Below are 21,627 nucleotides of genomic sequence, written 5' to 3'. Positions count from 1 at the left end.
GGTACCGTGTATAACTATTGGCTTTTATTATTTTGTACCGGATTCGAGATGCACTAGATACACATCTGCGAGAAGAGCAGCATGGTCTTAGAGCCGGCAGATCGTGCTCTGAATTGATATTTATACTGAGAACGCTTGTTGAGGAATTAAAATAGTGGAACAACAAGCTATATCTACTATTTATTGACTTCGAAAACGCGTTTGACTCGATTGACCGAGAAAGTTTATGGAGAGTCCTCAAGTATTATGGAGTGCCAGAAAAACTAGATATCATGATTATTTCCCTATAAGAAAAGACTGAGTGCTACGTTAAGACCGAGAATGGCACAACCATATTTTTCAAGATCATGTCTGGTGCGCGTCAGGGATGTGTACGTTCCCCGTTTCTTTCTGCAGTTATAATGGACTACATATTAAGACGAAACTCGGGATATGACGTAAAAGCAAGCAGTAAGCAACTCTATGATTTATATTTTTCGGATGACGTAATCTTCTTAGAAGATTCTAAACGGAGGTTACAGCAGTTACTTGACGCAATCCCTGAAAATGCAGAAAACGTCGGAATAACCATTAACGTTGACAAATCAAAGAGTATGTCCATCACAAGCTCACCGCTTGTTCTGCATCACAAGAATACAAATCTAGAACAGGTGAAGGATTTCAAATACCTGGGTAGCTGGATCGATTGTGATGTTGGATAATGACAAAAATTAAATGCAGAATTGGTCAATCAACCAGAACTTTTAATAGACTAAAGCCCATTTGGAGGAGCAGCAAATATTCATTGCGACTGAAGTTATGTCTATTCAATAGCAATGTGCTCTCCATGCTCCTCCACGCTAGTGAGTGCTGGAAAATGAATCAACAGCTTGAAAAAGAATTCTTCCATTCGAAAATATGTGCCTCAGTAGAATTTTAAATATAAGCTGGCAACAAAGAGTCAGTAAATCTGAAATTTGTAATAGAACCAGCCAGCCTCACACTACTGCTGTTATAAGAAAGAAGAATACTCCACATGAAAGAAGGCCACCTTCTTCGGAAAGCCTACGACTGGAAACCAGGCAACAGAAGAAGACGAGGTCGTCCAAAGAGCCCTTCGCGGCGAACTTTTGAGTGAGATCTGAGGACGACTGAAACCTCGTTATTACCTGAATGGGAAGATATCACCGCTGCAGCATCGCTTCGGGACGAGTGGATAGGCTTCGTCCACTCCCTATGTGCCAGTAATGACTCCGGAGAAACTACGGTCTAAGGTGAGTAAGTGACGACGTTGATAATATCCATCGTCCATCCAACTCCATGATCCAGAGCATGATCAGCCACTTTTCTCTAGATAAAGGTAACCGACACTGACTCCTTGCCACCGGTGGTTCTCTCATGTCTCATTCATTTAGGACCTCTCCCAGAGTTGCAACGATTAGACGGGGAAAAAAGAGGAGCGAAAACTTAACACACTAAAAAAAACTGATTTTATTGAGTTACCCCTAATTTTTCAAGAATTTTCAAACTTTCAAACTTCTGTCAGTATATTACGGTTTAAGAATAACTAACAATTAAGACCCACTCGACTAAAACCAAAATTAAAATTCTAATCCAACCCATTTTAAACCAAAATATATTTGTAAAACACTAAATACCCCTTGATGTTGGATACCGGTAAAAGCCATACTAGGTGATTTTCCTGAAAGGACAGGAAACACAACTCAGCTAGAATAGAACGCCAATGTTTCGCTTCTTATAAATCCCGACGAATGATTCTGAAGCACTTAAGGGCCTATGACACAAAAATAAACAAGGACCAAATAGTTTAATGATGTTAAAGGTAACCCGTTGAAAACTTGGCAAATAATCCGTAATGTTATAGGTCAGCGGTCTAATATTCTACCAACAGAAGTGACTGTTAATGAGGTTATAATTGCAGATGGTACTGGGATATGTAATGAGTTTCTAAATCATTTTTGTTCAGTAGGCCTACAAATAGCCGAGATGATTTCCTCGTTTCCAGATGACCCACCCTTTGGATCTACTCTACCATCTCCTGCAAATGTATCGCTACATCTAAAGATGATTACATTAGATGAGTTAAGGGATATTATCTATAGTATGAAAAATAGTTCGTCCGGTAGTGACCTAGTTAGCCTAAAAATTCTAAAATACATTTTCCCTTGTATATCTGGTTTTCCGACATCACTGATTAATGATTGTTTCCGTCAAGGAAGGTTTCCAGATTGTTTAAAAAATGCAAGAGTGACACCGGTTTATAAAGGTGGTGATAGAAATGATTTGGGTAATTATCGCCCAATATCAGTCTTGCCAGTTATTTCTCGTCTTATTGAAAAGTGTTTTATTAATCGGTTGACCTATTTTTTAGAGAAGTTTAAATTGTTGAATAATAATCAGTTAGGTTTAAGAAAAGATAGGAAGACAGAGGATGCATTGATATTTTTGACTAGTATAATTAACATAGCTTTAGATGAAGGTTTTAAGGTTGGTGCAGTGTTTCTAGACTTACAGAAGGCTTTTGATACAGTTGACCATGGCCTACTCCTGGAAAAATGTGAGGTCTACGGGATCCGAGGTAAAGCTCTTGACTTTATACGGAGTTTCCTTAGTAACCGGTACCAGTTTGTAGAGATGACTTGTATACAATCAGGCGCCCGCCCAGTGCCTAGTGGTGTCCCGCAGGGGTCAGTTCTTGGTCCGATTCTTTTTCTATTGTATATTAATGATATGCCTGATTGTATCCCAAGTTGTTGTTTTAATGTTAGTGATATGGCCAAAAATCCCAGGAATGAGACGGTGTCATTATTTGCTGATGACACAGTTGCTGTTAGTACCGCGAAGACAGAAGAATTACTTCAGATATCGATGAAAGATGCTATTGAAAGGTTATATTCCTGGTTGAGGGTAAATAGATTAAAGATTAATCTGGGTAAGACTAATTTTGTTATTTTTTCCCGTTCGCCAGATTTTTATCAATGGTTTCAGGATATTGCAACACAGTATGGAGCTTTAAAGCGGGTGTGTTCTTATAAGTACCTGGGGGTTTATATTGATGATGTTTTATCATTCAAGCGCCATGTACATTATGTTTGTAAAACCGTGTCTCGTAACCTGGGTATAATGAGAAAACTTAAGCATTTTTTTCCTCCTTTTGTTATGCGCCTTCTTTATTATTCCCTTATCCATCCATATATATTGTATTGAAGTAGCGTTTGGCTTGGAACATTTCCTTCTATTGCTCGGCCAATACGAGTTCTACAAAACAACGCTGCTCGGCTGTTAGATGGCCTACAACCCCGGGATTCGGTACGAAACGTGTATGAGCGCGTAAAGATACTGCCAGCTTCCGGATTACGGGAGTTTTATACACTTCTATTCATTTCTAGGATTCAGAGGGGTATAAACCTCCCGTGTTTTGATAGCTTGGCTAACCTGAGATCTTCTGTCTATGATTATGATACTAGGTCATCTGCAGAGACTAATATTCCACTGGTATTTTCGGCCCGATCGATGTTTTCTTTGCTTCACAGGGGGATCAGAAGTTGGAACCATCTTGATCAAAATAAAAAAAATATAGGTGATATTTCTTCGTTTAATATAGTAATTAAAGGGATGCTTTTTAGTAAGTATTAATTTTTGGTGTTTTTTTTTTTTTTTTTTTTTTTTTTTAATATTGATATTGGTAAATTTTTATGGCTCCTGGGGGTGATGATTATGAATATGATTGCAAATTTAATGAAAATGTTAAGGTTTAAGGTTTGTGGTGCTGTTTGGGGACTGTGTTATAGATAGGTTATTATTTTTTTCGTTTTTTTTTTATTGTTGTTTGTTATGTTAGTGTATTTTCGCCACCCCCTTGGACAAGTTTTTACTTCTTGGGGTGGCCACTAAACTTATGTTAAATTGATTGTTTGTTTAAAATAAATCTCTCTCTCTCTAAGAAAATAGATAAAATAAAACGGACGGGAGAGTCCTTAATATATGTTAAAAACATACTTTCGGCCTGAAAATAAAAATTTTAACAAAAGCTAAATAAAAAGATATAGATTCCTTTAATTCATAACGACAGAAAATTTCCGAACCACTTTGCCTAATTTTAATATGCATTTTGAATCCTGTTACAAGAACTAACTATAGACCTACTGCTTATGAATCCGAAAAGTTCAAATCTTTTTGTGCAAAACAATTTTTAGCGTTCATAATACTTCAATGATCTAAAAAGTCGTAGTTTTACATCAACTCAAAAACAAAGAAAAGACAAAACAAAAGAAAAAAGGTAAGCGCTCAAATCGAAGCCCTGTATATTACAAGACATTCCAATTGTATACCAACCAACGTTGAAAAATTTACCAACCAACTACGTAATACCAACCAACGTTGTATACCAGAACGTAAAATACGTAAAATACCAACCAACGTTGTATACAAGAACGTTGAAAAATTTAACAGTGAGTAATTTTCCCTTTCAGAACTTGAACTCCTCCCAGACACAAAATGAACAACCTGACCAAAAATGGTTGGTTCTTAACGCATTCCACAAGCCAACGATTTAAATACAACTTACTATTCATTCCCAATGTTCGCTAAAGAGTCTCACAGACCCAACCCTAAAAGTATACAGTAGAAAATTTGATAAATATCTCTATCTCTTTTTTTTTATCTTCCGCTTATATCAAAGATATTTGCCAAGTATTCAGAAATTCTCAACGAAATCTATTAAAATGGATAAACCTCTTTAATTTACAGCAACAAAAATTATCAAACTGCTTTAACCAAAGATTTTTAAGATATATTTCAAATCTTATTCCAAGAAATATCCCCCCCCTCTCTCTCTCTATAGTGTGTGCATACAACTAATAAGGAGCTTCAAACAGACAAAGTTAGCAGATATGACGATAAACAACGTAGAAAAGAATACAATATAAAGGGTTGTACGAAACAGAGATTTCAAAAGAAAAGCCCTCAATTCCAGAGCATGCCCGATAGAGTAAAACTGTAAGTTTTAAGTTTTAGTAAAAACATGATTACCATAGTAGGTTTACTTTTGGGAAAACCTGTAAAATAAAGCCCAAGCAACAACATAAATCATACCAACAATATGGTGACATTCTCCATTTTTACACTTGCATTTTTGGCTACAGCCAGGACCAAAGGTTCCTCTAGGACAAGGCTCTTCACAGCGTACACCCATGAAGCCTGGACCGCAGACACATTCACCAGTCACAGAGTCACAAGAACCGTCTCCTAAAATTACAATTGGTACTTATAATATACTCTGAGAATTCACTTTTATTAGCGTTCTGAAATACCGTAACGCATTTAGAAATAAGGAGGATTCCAGCGAATATGTGTTTCAAAGAAAATTTCCATAAACATATCATCTTAAAATTTTTTAAATAGTAATGAAAAATAACTAAATACAGTAGAAAATCCGAGCTCTTTACGCTAAAGTTTTTTATTGTTTTAAAAAATAAAGTTGTGAGACAGAGTCAAACTTTAGCGTAAAGAGCGAGGCGTTGAGGAGAGGACAGTCCCTTTCATATACGGAATAATTTCTGTTCGTTTTAAGTTTTAATGTCGCTCCTTACTTTCAGTTTAAAAAACTTGTTTTTTTTTATTTAATTTTTGAACGTTTTTGAATAAATGCAGGTTTTGATCTTGGCTCACCGTACATGAATAATTAAAAAAAAATTTTCATATTAATTTACTTTTATTTAGTTAAATGGCTTCCTCGAAATTTGTTTTATTTTATTTACGAACGTTTTTATTAGTAATAAATATACGTATATGAAAGGGACTGTCCTTTCCTCAACGCCTCGCTCTTTACGCTAAAGTTTTTTAGTGTTTTAAAAAATAAAGTTGTGAGACAGAGTCAAACTTCAGCGTAAAGAGCAAGGTGTTGAGAAAGGGAAAGCCCCTTTTACATACGGAATAATTTCTGTTCGTTTTAAGGTTTAATGTCGTTCCTTACTTTCAGTTAAAAAAACTTGTTTTTTTTATTAAATTTTTGAACGTTTTTGAATAAATGCAGGTTTTGATCTTTTCTCACCGTACATGAATAATTAAAACAAAATTTTCATACTAATTTACTTTTATTTAGTTAAATGGCTTTCTCGAAACTTGTTTAATTTTATTTACGAACGTTTTTATTAGTAATAAATATACGTAACTTACGAATTAACTTACGTAACGAACTTCTATATTCATAAATTTTTAATTTGTTTATTAGGGGGTTCACCCCCTAGTAAATACCTTGCTCTTTAAGCTAAAGTTCGAATTTTGTTCCAATTCTTTAAAAATGAACGCTTAATCACAAAGGCCGGTAATTAGAATACATGGCTCTTATGAAAATACTAAAAAATCTTTGGCTTAAAGGGCAAGGTATTGACTACGGGGTGAACCCAATAATATATGTAATATTTTCTGTTCGTTTTAAGTTTCGATTTTGCTGCTATTGCAGTTGAAATACTTGTTTTTTTATATTAAATTTCTGATCTTTTTTAAATAATGCTGGGAAGTCCGGCGTCCCCTTTATAGCAATGTCCCTTCCCCCATGAAAACTTCCTTCATGGAGATCCTCCCACATAACCCCCGACCCACCCCACTCCCTCACGACCAGGAAAAATCTCCCCTGAAAACGTCTGTATACTTCCAAATAACCAATATTATATGTTAACATTGGGCAAAATTCATAAGTTTCAGCCCTCCCCTCGGGAATTTAGGGGGATTAAGTCATCCTAAAAGAAATACTTATAATATTTTTGAACATGCTGAACAAAATGGCTATCTCAAAATTTTGATCAGGTGACTTTGGGAAAAAAATGAGCGTGGGAGGGGGCCTAGTTGCCCTCCATTTTTTTGGTCACTTAAAAAGGGCACTAGAACTTTTAATTTCCATTCCAATGAGCCCTTCTACGATATTCTAGGACAATTGCGTTGATACGATCACCCCTGGGGAAAAAAAAAACAAAAAACAAATAAACACGCACCCGTGATCTTACGTCTGGCAAAAAATGCAAAATTCCACATTTTTGTAGATAGGAGCTTCAAATCTCTACAGTAGGGTTTTCTGATACGCAGAATATGATGGTGTGATTTTCATTAAGGTTCTACAACTTTTAGGGGGTCTTCCCTCCTTTTTTCGAAAATCAGCCAAATTTTCTCAGGCGCCTAACTTTTGATGGGTAGAATAAAACTTGATGAAACTTATATATTTGAAATCAGCATTAAAATCTGATTCTTTTGGTGTATCTATTTGTATCAAAATACCGTTTTTTAGAGTTTCGGTTACCATTGAGTCGGGTCGCTCCTTACTTACAGTTCGTTACCACGAACTGTTTGACTGGGGACACAAAGTAAAAATTTAAAAATTTAGCGTAAAGAGAGAGGGATTGAGGAGGGGGTAGCCCCCCTCGTATACGGAGTAATTTCTGCTCGTTTTAAGTTTAATGCTGCCCCTTAATTTCAGCTTAAAAATCTTGCGTTAAATTTTTAATATCTGATCGTTTTTCCAAACAATACCGGGAAATCCACCTCCCACTCCGTGACAAATTCTCCTCACAAAAAATTCTGTCCCAAACCGGGAAAAATCTCCCTGGAAAATTCCGTCCTTGCAGAAATTCCACCGAAAAAATTTCCTGCGGATATTTTCTTGCGAAAAAATGTTTTGTTTTATTTGATCGTTTTTCAAATTGTACCGGAAGTCCCAGCTTCCTTCCTAGAAATTTTTCCCGGATAGCCAACGCACAGATAATACCCCCGGAACTTCCGGCAAATTCCCACCATATAAAGTTTCCCCTGGAAAATTCCCCCGAAAACTTTCTTTCCAACAAAAAAATTCTACCCGTTGAAAATATACCCCACAGAAAATCCCCCCTCCCCTAAAAAAATACTTGTATATTTCCCAATAACAAAAACTAAACGTTAACAATCAACAAATTTCCTAACTAACAGCCATTTACCCAGGGTTGCCCTTTAATCCTTTCGGTCACTGAAAAAGGACACTTGAACTTTTAATTTCCTTTTCAATGAGCGCTCTCTCAATCTTCTAGGACCATTAGCTCGACACGAGAGGACCGTGATCTTTTTTCTGGCAACATAAAGAAAGAAAAACGAGCAAAAATGGGGTTTTTAAAGGCCAAATGAAAATACTGAAAAACACAACAAAGCGAATATTTCGAGGGTACAAACGCCTCTCTTCTTCGTTACGAAAGGAAAAAATATAATCAATGCGAGTGACGAATGGGGAAAAGTCAATGTGAATGTGAAAAAGCCAAAAAATTTCAAGAATTAAAACCAAATACCTAACAACAATAAAAGTGATTCATTCACCAATATCCGTGATTTGCAAAGTAATTAGAAATTGAACTGCCATCGACGGATACTAGCGAATAACTGAGAAATAAAAGACAAACATTCATTCACTCAAACCAAAACGAAACAGCATTGAATGAGTTTGAGAGCTACGTCACCTGACTCCTGATTTTAATAATTGCAGTCCTCGCAGACACTCTTTGAGACTTAAGGGGTTGTTCATACAAATACCTTAATTAAAAAAGGTATTTGGTTTTAATTCTTAAAATTGTTTGGCCTTTATTGATTTTTATTCATCTTTTAATTATTTTTTTTTCACATTCACATTGACTTTCCGCGTTTTATTTGTTGGTTTGTTCTTCGGCACTCGCATTGATTATATTTTTTCCTTTCGTAACGAAGAAGAGAGGCGTTTGTACCCTCGAAATATTCGCTTTGTTGTGTTTTTTTAAGTAATTTTATTTGGCCTTTAAAAACCCCATTTTTGCTCGTTTTTCTTTTTTTATGTTATGTCAGGCTAATGTGGTTTAAGAAATTAATTTCTGGCAAAGAATACAAAATTCCACATTTTGTAGATAGGAGCTTGAAACCTCTACAGTAGGGCTCCCTGATATGCTGAATCTTCTGGTGGATGTTCACTGTGATCCCTTGACTTTTTGGAAGTGATTTCTCTTTTTTAAAAATCAGGCAAACTTTCTCAGGTTCACAGCTTTTGGTGGGTAATATTAAATTAAATGAATTTCATAGATGTTTGGAGTCAACAAAAAAGCCAATTCTTTTGATGCATTAATTGTTACCAAAATTCCTGTTTTAGAGTTTTGGTTACTATTGCGCTGAGTTGCTCCTTACCTACAGTTTTTTTTTTAAACACGAACTGCTTGATGAACTATATCCCTTTTATATAGAGACAACTGTAAAAAACCTTTCTGTGTCCTTGCTTACTCCTAGTTATAAGCTAAAGTTCTGTAAGCTTGCGTGCCGTAAAAAAAATAATCTTTAGTTGGTGATTAGTTTCTTATAAACTTCAAAACCCACTGTTTATAAAATTTTTAAGTATATAACTATATATTTCCACGAATAAGAGAGGAAAAAAAGGAGATTTCACCAAATAGCTTTTCAAACGAATTCTTTTCTAAAGTTTTTACCATAAAAAGATGTCAGAATATTTTTCTTAAATTTTCTTTAATTCATTTAACTCCATAAGATTTTCAAATTCCAAATAAAATTTTTTAAATTCCCCGCTTTAAACAATAGATTAAAACCCAAAATCTAGTATTTTCCATGCCATAAAAGGAACGTAACGAATTTTTTTCAGTCAGCTTATAACGAAAAGTGGTTTCAAGTGAATGGTCATGAATGCCAAAAAAGGAACATAATCGAGCGAATCTATCAATGTCATTTCATGCGTAAACATGAAATAAAATGGGACTGCATTTTCCTCGTCTTGTCAAGCACAATGGAAAGTCTAAAGTATGACATAAATACAAATTTCAGCTTAGTGTGAAGAAGACAAAAGCCCACTTCGATGATAACGGGCGTTTGTAGAACTGCTGAGCATAACACTGAATTAACTCTGAGAAAACTTACAACGAAATCACCGCTAGGGCAATAAAACGGGACAAGATTAGGCAGAGGGGCGTAAATTACAAAAAGACGTACAACAGTAATTCTGGAAGAATTAAATTCTTAAACACAATTTAAAGCTAAAAGTCACAGCTCAGCGTCAAAAAGATACCATTTGGGATACGAACACTCAAAATTAATGATTTATCCCTAAAGTTAAATCTCCCACTTTGGAAACCAGTGAACAAAAAGAAAAGTTATTAGGACAGTCATTCAACTTATCTATATGAATTCCTTATAATTAGTTATAAAGTTCAACGCTAACTGAACCAGATTTTGCTTTGAACTCAAACTTCAATGCATTTATTTTATAAATGTACGCTACACTTTGAATTCGGAGCCTCTTTTGACACAATTTGGACAGGATTCATTTCATGGATTCCGACTGGTACATTCTCCATTGCAACAATCTACTAACTGATTATATAGATTCCGACGGATACACAATACCCTTTCCACTAAGTAGCGTTTAGTGCTCAAGATATTCTAGTCAGTATAAACTTCAAATATAGCTAAACACATTGACGGTAAAAAAAAAAAAAAAAAAACAACTAACACGAGTTCAATAGAAACATGAACACTATTTTCCATTCACATGTCTCAATTCTCGAGACAAGTCTGTTTTCTATACTAATAATATAAAGCTACGTATTAACTTCGAATATAGCTCAACGTATTGACAGCAAAAAATTGAGCAAACAAGAATCCAATAAAAATATTGAGCAATAATTACTATTCAGATATATTCATTTCTTGAGACAATTCGATTTGCTATCATATAAAGCACAGTTTATATAATTATCCAGTACGTTTACCGCAGATGATTTCTGGCTCTTCATTCTCGGTGCGAACAAAAAGCTCCTCCCACTTATTTGTGCACTTATTGTCCACTTATTGGTGAGCCGGCCAAGTGGTTTTGTCAGTAATTGTTCCGTAGGTGATTTTTCGTTGTCTACCCGTGAAAAGATCTAATGCCGCTTATGTTTATACGTTCTCTGGAGCACTCGCACCTCGGTCCGAGTTTTTATAATGGGTGAGACAGGGAAAGATCATACTGGATAATTATATAAACTGTGATATAAAGGTACAAAAATCTATGTATAAACTCCGAGTACAGCTCAACACATTGATAGCTAAAAAAAAATTGAGCTATCAAGAGTACATGAAAAACACTGAGCAACATTTGCTATTCAGATATCTCAGTTCTTGAGATAACTCGAGTTCCTATAACCCTGTAGAAAGCTAGACACAAAATACTATATAAAGGTAGATAAAAATTTCAAATACAGATACAAAAGTCGAACACAATGGTAGCTAATAAAAACTGAGCTAACCAGAGTGCACTAAAAATATCGAGCAATATTTACTATTCAGATGTGTCAGTTTCTCGAGATGACTTGATTTCCAGTAATATAAAGCTTACCGATAGTTTTAGTTTCTCGAGTTGAAAAACCCAAACCTACTGATATGCACGAATCTTCTTGTTCAAAGCTAATTGTCCAAAAGCCCTTTTCCAGCTTTTTATTGACTCCTTATATCATGAATGATTGATTTACATTTTTATCTTTCATAGAATGAATACAAAATGTCATGAAAAAAAAAAAAAAAAAAAAAAAAAAAAAAAAAAAAAATATAGCGTGATGCATGCAAAAACAGTATCAATGTGAATCCTCAAGCAACTTTTCTTGTCAAACATGATAAAATATTCCACTGATCTTTGTGCATTTGTATTTACTACTGGAATCAGGAGGTCTATTCTTAAATTATTAACAGAAAAAAAACAAAAAGTTTTTCTTATGGTTTCAAAAAAGTTTTCTTATATATATATATATATATATATATATATATATATATATATATATATATATATATATATATATATATATATATATATATATATATATATATATATACATATATATATATATATAGGAATATTTATATTGATTTTTTTTTTCAATAATCTAGTAATTTGTGTGCTGATTTAGTGATTTTTTTCTTTAGGCAATAAAAAAATCAGTACAAATAGTGATAAATCACTAGGGGGTGGCAACCCTGGTCTTCAGTGCTTTCAGGGGCGAGAACCCTTTACTTTTTGGATAACACAAGCATATAATTTAGAATCAGATCTTTCTAATGCATGAACAAGAGTACTTTAAATGTAGAGCCCTAGGGGGTCTAACTGAAGCCATGACCAACTGTAGTCGTGTGAGTATTGTTCAAAATTGTTACCAATAATTCGAGGCGAAACTTCGTAGGTCATCTGTAGATTCTATTTGAAAATGAATTCAGAGTTTATTGCTATGAGTATGGTGTCTTCTGTACATCTTGTTTTTTTGTCACAATTGGTGAACAATTTAATACAAACACTTTCGATACATACTACCTATAAGGAACTCGAAGTTCCTTATAGTATCTTCTTTATTTAACTTTATAGTATAGGTAGTTAATATACTATATAGTATATTTAACTATATATACTATATCTATATAGGTAGTTTATTTAACATAGGTTCCTTTATTTAACTACCTATAAACCTACTATAAGGAACTCGAATGTCCATTGTGAAAAGATCATAGAATTCTTTTCTTCAAAAGATTTTTTTTTCCTTTTTTATTTTCAATCCTTTCAAAAATGAGAGAAATAGTAATATAACTTCTTATCAGTGATCAGCCAGCTCTCCAATACGAAAAGAACTTACAATGGAACAATACAGATTTAACTGTTTGCTCAGTGTTTGATGAACTTTTCTAGATTTAGGAACCATGTCTATCTATAATCTCTTCATTATGAATCGGTTCTATAAAATAGAATATCGGAAATAATTTCTTCGTAGAAGTAGGTACTTCCATATTTTAGTGGAAAGCAGTGAAGGACTTTTAAATTGCAATAGTTCATTGATTAGTAATATTATATGCATAGGTGCAAACAGGACGGTTATGACGGAATTTCGAGATAATTAAAAAACAGTAGCTTACAAACGTAACCTCAATCACCGGAAGACCAAAAATGTATATTTTTGCCAAAAGTAGGACACATTTCAGGAAGAAACAGAAGTTCTAAACGTTTCCTACCTCCCTAAGAAGGACTACAGGTCTACTCTCTCCTGAACAATTTATGACTCTCTTTGCCCTCTCTTGTCTTGAAAAATATTTAAGTGGGTAACAAGGCCATGCGGGGGGGGGGGGGGAGGAATTGAACCCCCCCCCACGAAATTTTTTCTGACTCGTAAAAACGCAACAAAAATGCGTATAAACAAATTTGCGATGCCTTTAAAAAAACTACCCTCCCCCCTACGCCGAAAAAAATACACCCCGAACAAAATTTTGTTTGTTTGATTTAACCTTGTTACTTATGGTCAGACAGGCACTGCAAATATTGATTAGAAAATTATTAAACTGGCTTGTCATAAACTAAGCTTAGTAAGAAAGCCACATTAAAAGTTTATATTAATCAGTGGAATAAAGGAATAGACTACAATCAATCTATCGCCGCCCTATTTAATAGCCTTTCCATCTGAAAAGCAGCAGGAAGATATTACATTCGACGACCTTCCTGACGGAATGAATTTCGGGAAATGCTGAGACAGCAATGAGAGAACTGTACGTCAGTCTCCATTTCCATTGACTATAAAATGGATTTTTAAAGAGGAAATCCAAATTGATGGCCCCTTTCAAGCTCAATTTTGAAGAGGTTAACTGTCGGATATTACGTTAAGAACATTTATTAAATTGCTGATGTTCAAAAAATCAAAAAGTATGACATTCGCGTTGACTGTTTGATGCGCAAAGGACATAAAATAAGATTTGGACGGGTTGGTATTAAAGTGAGCCATTTTTTGCAACAAAAGACAAAGGACGTCTTTGATCATTAGAACTTAGTTGTTCGAGAAGCCATATTAATTACAGCCACTTGCAACTTTAAGCTGGTTAACTATCGGACGTTCAGCTAAGGAACATTTACTGTGTTGCTGACTTTGAAAGAATTAGCTAAATAAGCTAATCACTGTGAGTGTCCTTGATCACTACCATTGCCCCACCAAAGACTGCATTTTTAGCCCATTTTAGTATTAAAGCTTATAAAGAACACCAAAATCCAAAATGTTTTTTGTTTTTTTTGCCATTCGTCAAGTTTCAGGTCTATAGAAAACTTTTCATGCCCTGGTATACTGCAGTCTGTCGATAGGCACAGAAAAGTATATTAAGCTCAAGATTTCTGGCGATGAAAAGTATTCAAAATATTCCTGGCTTGCAGGTCTGCAGCTTAAGCTTTCAGACGGTAAAAAAAACATCACTTTTAAATTTCTTAGACTAAATGTTCACAAAAACAGACACGGGTATGCATTGTGTCGCATATTCACAAAAATGTTGGGGGAGGGGGAGGAGGAGCGCAAAATGTATTCTTCAACATCTTGTAGGAAGAGGGGGGGGGGGGCAATTAAAAAAGACAACAGCCAAATTTATTTCTGATTTCTTTTTTATTTATTCGATTTACTTTCATGGTTACAGTGACAGCTGCAACATAATGAAGAGTGAACCATAGTCCAGAGTAACCAAAAGTATAAAAATGAATAAGAAAAACTTTCTCGTGAGAAAAAGTCGTAGTTTGTAGCTGATTTAGGAATGATAATTAATATTTCGATTAATCTGAATAGTAAAATGTTATTTTGAAAACAAATTTACAGGAATTTTGAAAGAGCCTGAAACTCAAAAATGACGTCAGATCAAAACGAAAAGTACACCAATGGAATTGCCATTGTCAAAACCCTGTACAGAAAACTTGCATCCCAAGATCTTGAAACAACAATAAATGACTTTTTTTTGCATGGAGAGATGTTTTTTTTTTCATAGAGAGATGTTTTTGGGTTCATTTGAAAACTAATTTTTATATCTAATTGCGTTTTATAATTGATAACGCCATCATAAAGCGCCATATGGCACCCTAAAAGTGCCACTCGGATGTCATTTGCGCAAAAGATAGGCTGGGTGGGGCACTGGAACATCCTAGAGAGTTGTTCAAGGGCTCATTTAAAAGCTAATTTATGACTTCTGAAATGAATACCGAAAACTAGTGGTTTATGGAAAACACAAACTGACGCTACAAAACAGAATTAGAAACAAGAAAACCTTAAAAGCCGGCAGAAAATAACTTATATACGAAGGTCTCAATAGTCTTTACCGGCCCTGAAACCAATAACTTTTATGATGCGATTTTAACTCTCTTAAAAACTCAAGAAAGCTCAGTTTTCAGTAAAGCGCTAGTTTTGCCAAATTCCACTTATATAGGGAAATAACATGAGCTAGCTTGTTTGAAACAGTTTTCAAAAATATATTGCATAAACCACACAGCAGTAATTTTCCTTTGTTTTAAATTTCAACTGCGCTCTTTACTTTTATACAAAAAAATCGTTTTAAAAATTAATTATAGAATAGACCCTTCATTTCTTAAGCTATTTATTGTTGGAAAAGGTAACTATTCACAACAGTTCAACATTGTAAAATTTATATTCAAGACAGGGACAAGCCCTATCAAGGAAATAGGGTCCCAGAGTGACAGAGCTCCGTATGCAAGTTTAACAAGCGTTCTAATTCACCAGTACAGTGTTTCAAAATTAGCATCTTCATTTGAACCTTAGTTTCGGTATTGCTAAGTCTTCCAGGACACTGCAAATTCATGTACGTTTTCTACTTTACTTAATAAAATAATCCAAACAATTCACAGGTTTTCTACTCACAAATATTAAAAAGTACCTTTTTGCAACTATTCTAAGTAAGTCCTAAGCAAGGGGGGGGGGTAACACCATCCCTTCCCCTGTATGCAGGTACGATTATCATACTATAATTTCAATATTCTAGCATACCATTGACGCATGGCGGACATTTTCCTGTGCAGCTGTGTCCAAAAGTGCCTTTGGGACAAGGCTTTGAGCAGTCTTCACCTCTCCATCCTCTCTCACAGACACAAGCTCCAGTACGAAGGTCACATGAACTGTTATGTGAACAAGGACAAGGAATTTGGCAGTCTATGCCATAGAAGCCACGAGGGCATGAAGTTTCGCAGCGAACACCTTGAAAAGAAAGTTGATCTACTTAGCAATTTGAAGTAGGAAGCATGTTCAATAGTGATCAAACTTTATTTCGATATGTTTTCCCTTTTGATTTCGAAAGAACACTAGAAGTCAAAACAAATAAAAGACAGGAATAAAGACCGATTAATGATTCCCGCAAAAAGGGCAAAATAAGTGAAATTTTATTCTTTCAACTTGCTTCAAAGTCCAAGAAAAAGAAGACCAAACAGGAAGGCTATTGACGTAACCTTTTCAACAAGATAAATTTCAGCCTTAAACCATTTTGATTCATTTGAATTAGTTGTCCTTTAGATTTCCACAAGGCCAAAAGGCGACTTATGAATGACTTCAGTTGCAAAGGTAAGTAACTATGCATTTTCTTGGTTTTTTGTCTTCACTTTCTTTTGTCGGAATATAGTCTTTCGCTTTTTCATTTATTTTGTTACGTTCGTTTACTTTTTTAGTTTGAGGGTTTTTCAGCTTGCTTTCTCGTTACTTTTCTATCAATAGTTTATTTTTTCACTATTTTCTTTTTCCCCTTCGTTTCTTCAGGACTAAGGAGATACCATCAACATCAAACTAAAATATAAGCCATTTCCTTAGCTATTACTGACGCTCTTTAAAAGTCTTAAATTATTCTCGGGAAAAGACCGTATCATGGCTAGAGCAAAAAATTAATGAAATAGTGACTGCGATAAAAGAAATAGTGAGAGATTCGGCAACAATCTACTTTATCCTCTCATCTGAATTAAGCACTACAATAAAAAAATTCTTTCTTTCTTACAATATATCAATTAATCCCGAACTTATAAATCGAGCTTAACTGCCCCCCCCCCCCTGATGCATCAATATAAACTATGCCCAAATTTTGCTGATTTTGTGTTTTCTTCCGAATTCTTGACATCTTCCAAATTCTTTCTTTCTTACAATATATTAATCAATCCCGAACTTATATATAAAGCTTAACTGCCCCTGCCCTCCCCCCCTGATGCATCGATATAAACTATGCCCAAAATTTGCTGATTTTGTGTTTTCTTCCAAATTGGCATCTTTACATCTTCCAATTCTTTCTTTCTTACAATATATCAATCAATCCCGAATTTATATATCGAGCTTAACTGCCCCCCCCCCTGATGGATCAATATAAACTATGCCCAAAATTTGCTGATTTTATGTTTTCTTCCAATTTGGCATCTTGACATCTTCCAAATTATTTCTTTCTTACAATATATCAATCAATCCCGAACTTATATATCGAGCTTAACTGCCCCCCAGTAGTAACCAAGGTACTATTTCTATGGAAGCTATAGCAAATACCATGTTATTCTACAACGCCCCCGTACAAACAGGTTCTTCTAGTAGTCCTATTCTACAGGAGCATCACACTCTTTGCCAGGGGAATGACGCAATTTCAAAGACTAGAACCTTATACTTTGCCAAGGCCCCCGTACCAAACAGGTTTTTCTGGTAGCATTACACTCTTTGTCAACGGGTAATTAAAGAATGAGATGCTTGCATCAACAATACACAGAATAAGCTCAGATACTTAATAGATTTGACGTTTACAAGAGACATTGCTAGAGAGTATTCAATAGCTTAATTGAAAAGTAACGATAGAATGACATTGTGACTTGACCTAGCTTTACCTCGCCGATGTGATCTGTATAATACATAAGTAACGTTTGAAAAATATTGTCAATTTAAAAATAAATGGCTGAAAAGTGTTTTCCGGGGGAGGGGGTGCAGCGAGGGTGGTCGGGCACGCGTGTTTATTTTCCGGGGCGCCCGGGACATTGGGGGAGTTGGTTATCCACGGTTTCAGTGACAAGGTGATTCAGGTGCAGGGGGGGTACCACTTTTTTTAGAAAATTGGGCTCCCTGTTTTCAAAATCCCTTTTTCTTCTGAGGCTTGGAGCATTTGTGTCAACAATACAAAGAATAAGCTCAGAGACTTAATAGATTTGACGTTTACAAGAGACATTGCTAGATAGTATTCAATATCTTAATTGAAAAGTAACGATAGAATGACATTGTGACTTGACCTAGCTTTACCTCGCCGATGTGATCTGTATAATACATAAGTAACGTTTGAAAAATATTGTCAATTTAAAAAGAAATGGCTGAAAAGTGTTTTGAGGGGGCTGGGTTGCATTGAGGGGTGACTTGCACGAGGGTTCAGTTAAAGGGGATACAGTTGCACGGGGGGTTTTGGTTATACACGGGTTCAGTTACAAGGGGATTCAGTTGCACGGGGGGTACCCCTTTTTTCGAAAATCGGGCTCCCTGTTTTCAAAATCCCTTTTTCTTCTGAGGCTTGGAGCATTTGTGTCAACAATACAAAGAATAAGCTCAGATACTTAATAGATTTGACGTTTACAAGAGACATTGCTAGAAAGTATTCAATAGCTTAATTGAAAAGTAACGATAGAATGACATTGTGACTTAACATAGCTTTACCTCGCCGATCTGATCTGTATAATACATAAGTAACGTTTGAAAAATATTGTCAATTTAAAAAGAAATGGCTGAAAAGGGTTTTGAGGGGGATGGGTTGCATAGAGGGGTTTCTTGCACGAGTGTTCAGTTAAAGGGGATACAGTTGCACGGGGGGTTTCGGTTATACACGCGTTCAGTTACAAGGGGATTCAGTTGCACGGGGGGTACCCCTTTTTTCGAAAATCGGGCTCCCTGTTTTCAAAATCCCTTTTTCTTCTGAGGCTTGGAGCATTTGTGTCAACAATACAAAGAATAAGCTCAGATACTTAATAGATTTGACGTTTACAAGAGACATTGCTAGAAAGTATTCAATAGCTTAATTGAAAAGTAACGATAGAATGACATTGTGACTTAACCTAGCTTTACCTCGCCGATGTGATCTGTATAATACATAAGTAACGTTTGAAAAATATTGTCAATTTAAAAAGAAATGGCTGAAAAGTGTGTTGAGGGGGATGGGTTGCAGAGAGGGGTGACTGGCACGAGGGCTTAGTTAAAGGGGAGCCAGTGGCAGGGGGGGTTTCGGTTATACACGGGTTCAGTTACAAGGGGATTCAGTTGCACGGGGGGTACCCCTTTTTTTCGAAAATCGGGCTCCCTGTTTTCAAAATCCCTTTTTCTTCTGAGGCTTGGAGCATTTGTGTCAACAATACAAAGAATAAGCTCAGATACTTAATAGATTTGACGTTTACAAGAGACATTGCTAGAAAGTATTCAATAGCTTAATAGAAAAGTAACTATATAATGACATTGTGACTTGACATAGATTTACCTCGCCGATGTTATCTGTATAATACATAAGTAACGTTTGAAAAATATTGTCAATTTAAAAAGAAATGACTGAAAAGGGTTTTGAGGGGGATGGGTTGCATAGAGGGGTGACTTGCACGAGGGTTCAGTTAAAGGGGATTCAGTTGCACGGGGGGTTTTGGTTATAAACGGGTTCAGTTACAAGGGGATTCAGTTGCACGGGGGTACCCCTTTTTTCGAAAATCGGGCTCCCTGTTTTCAAAATCCCTTTTTCTTCTGAGGCTTGGAGCATTTGTGTCAACAATACAAAGAATAAGCTCAGATACTTAATAGATTTGACGTTTACAAGAGACATTGCTAGAAAGTATTCAATAGCTTAATTGAAAAGTAACGATAGAATGACATTGTGACTTAACCTAGCTTTACCTCGCCGATGTGATCTGTATAATACATAAGTAACGTTTGAAAAATATTGTCAATTTAAAAAGAAATGGCTGAAAAGTGTGCTGAGGGGGATGGGTGGCAGCGCAGGAGGCCGGGCCCACTGGGTCATAGCCCAAGGCGCTCTGGGACCGTGAGGGGTCAGGGAGCGACGGGGTCAGTTACACGGGGAGTCAGGGGCACGGGGGTGGTCACTTTTTTTCGAAAATATTTACTCCTGTGTTCAAAATCCCTTTTTATTCTGAGGATTGTAGATTGTGGGTCAACAATACAAAGAATAAGCTCAGATACTTAATAGATTTGACGTTTACAAGAGACATTGCTAGAGAGTATTCAATAGCTTAATTGAAAAGTAACGATAGAATGACATTGTGACTTGATCTAGCTTTACCTCGCCGATGTGATCTGTATAATACATAAGTAACGTTTGAAAAATTTGTCAATTTAAAAAGAAATGGCTGAAAAGTGTTCTGAGGGGGAGGGGTTACAGAGAGGGGTGACGGGCACGAGGGTTCCGAGACAGGGGATCCAGGTGCCTGGGGGGTGTCAGTTATACCCGGGTTCAGTTACACGGGGCGTCAGGTTCACTGGGGTCATCCCTTTTTTTAGAAAATCGGGCTCCCTGTTTTCAAAATCCCAATTTCTTCTGAGGCTTGGACCATTTGTGTCAACAATACAAAGAATAAGCTCAGATACTAAATAGATTTGACGTTTACAAGAGACATTGCTAGAGAGTATTCAATAGCTTAATTGAAAAGTAACGATAGAATGACATTGTGAATTCACGGGTTCAGTTACAAGGGGAGTCAGGTGCCCGGGGGGTACCCCTTTTTTTCGAAAATCGGGCTCTCTGTTTTCAAAATCCCTTTTTCTTCTGAGGCTTGGAGCATTTGGTGGCTAGATATTAAACGTAATGAAATTTGGTAAGGAGGTTCAGTTGTACAGGGTTTCAGTTATACAGGGGTTCAGTTACATGGGGGTTCTTTGTGTTAAAAAAGTAGTTTTTGTATCTTTTAAAAGAACTTTACGGGGATTGAGAGACTCAGTCGCCTAATTCCGTGTGATTTTTCTTTACTTGATGGTCATTAAAAACGAAATTTTTGTGTTAAATAAGTAGTTTTTGTATCTTTTAAAAGAGCTTTACGGGGATTGAGAGACTCAGTTGCCTAATTCCTTGTGATTTTTCTTTACTTGGTGGTCAGTAAAAACGAAATTTTTGTGTTAAATAAGTAGTTTTTGTATCTTTTAAAAGAGCTTTACAGGGTTTGAGAGACTCAGTTACCTAATTCCTTGGGATTTTTTTTTACTTTTTTGTCATCATAAAAGATTTTTGTGTGTGTACTTTTGTTATTTGGTCACACATTTTATAGCTGGATGGTGATGGAGAGAATCAGGTGACTAAGTCAATGCGATTTTTCCTTACTGGATGGACATTAAAATCGGAATTTTTTAGTGACATAAGTAGTATGTGTATATTTTATAATTGCTTAACGGGGATGGAGTGACTCATTAGCATCATTCCTTGTGTTTGTTATTTAGTTGGTGTCCATTAAAATAAACATTTATGTGTTAAATAAGTAGTTTTTGTATCTTTTACAAGAGCTTTACGTGGATGGAGAGACTGAGTTGACTAATTCAGTGTGATTTTTCTTTACTTTGTTGTAATTAAAAACGAAATTTTTGTGTTAAATAAGTATTTTTTGTATCTTTTAAAATAGCTTTACAGGGTTTGAGAGACTCAGTTGCCTAATTCCATGTGTTTTTTCTTTACTTGTTGGTCTTTAAAAAAAAGAAATTTTTGTGTTAAATAAGTAGTTTTTTTATCTTTTAAAAGTGCTTTATGGGGATTGAGAGACTCAGTTGCCTAATTCCGTGTGATTTTTCCTTACTTGATGGTCATTAAAAATGAAATTTTTGTGTTAAATAAGTAGTT

At 35.5% G+C, this 21,627-nt stretch overlaps 1 protein-coding gene across 1 annotated transcript in view; it reads right to left on the bottom strand.

Annotated features, from left to right (window-relative positions):
* The window catches only part of LOC148948734 (uncharacterized), an 82,508-nt gene that overhangs the window by 39,350 nt on the left and 21,531 nt on the right, over positions 1 to 21,627 (bottom strand). Inside the window, exons 2-3 of the mRNA XM_089095006.1 lie at positions 15,801 to 16,007; positions 5,095 to 5,247 (exon numbers count right to left, since the gene is read on the bottom strand). Of these exons, the coding sequence (XP_088951132.1) occupies positions 5,095 to 5,247; positions 15,801 to 16,007 (360 nt within the window). The remainder of the gene's footprint in view (positions 1 to 5,094; positions 5,248 to 15,800; positions 16,008 to 21,627) is intronic.

The sequence above is a fragment of the Artemia sp. Qi Xiang Cuo genome, chromosome 9 (assembly GCF_049724085.1).
Source record: "Artemia sp. Qi Xiang Cuo chromosome 9, ASM4972408v1, whole genome shotgun sequence".
NCBI lineage: Eukaryota > Metazoa > Arthropoda > Branchiopoda > Anostraca > Artemiidae > Artemia > Artemia sp. Qi Xiang Cuo.
Note: the sequence above shows the minus strand (reverse complement) of the source record. Positions and strands in the feature narration are given on the sequence as shown.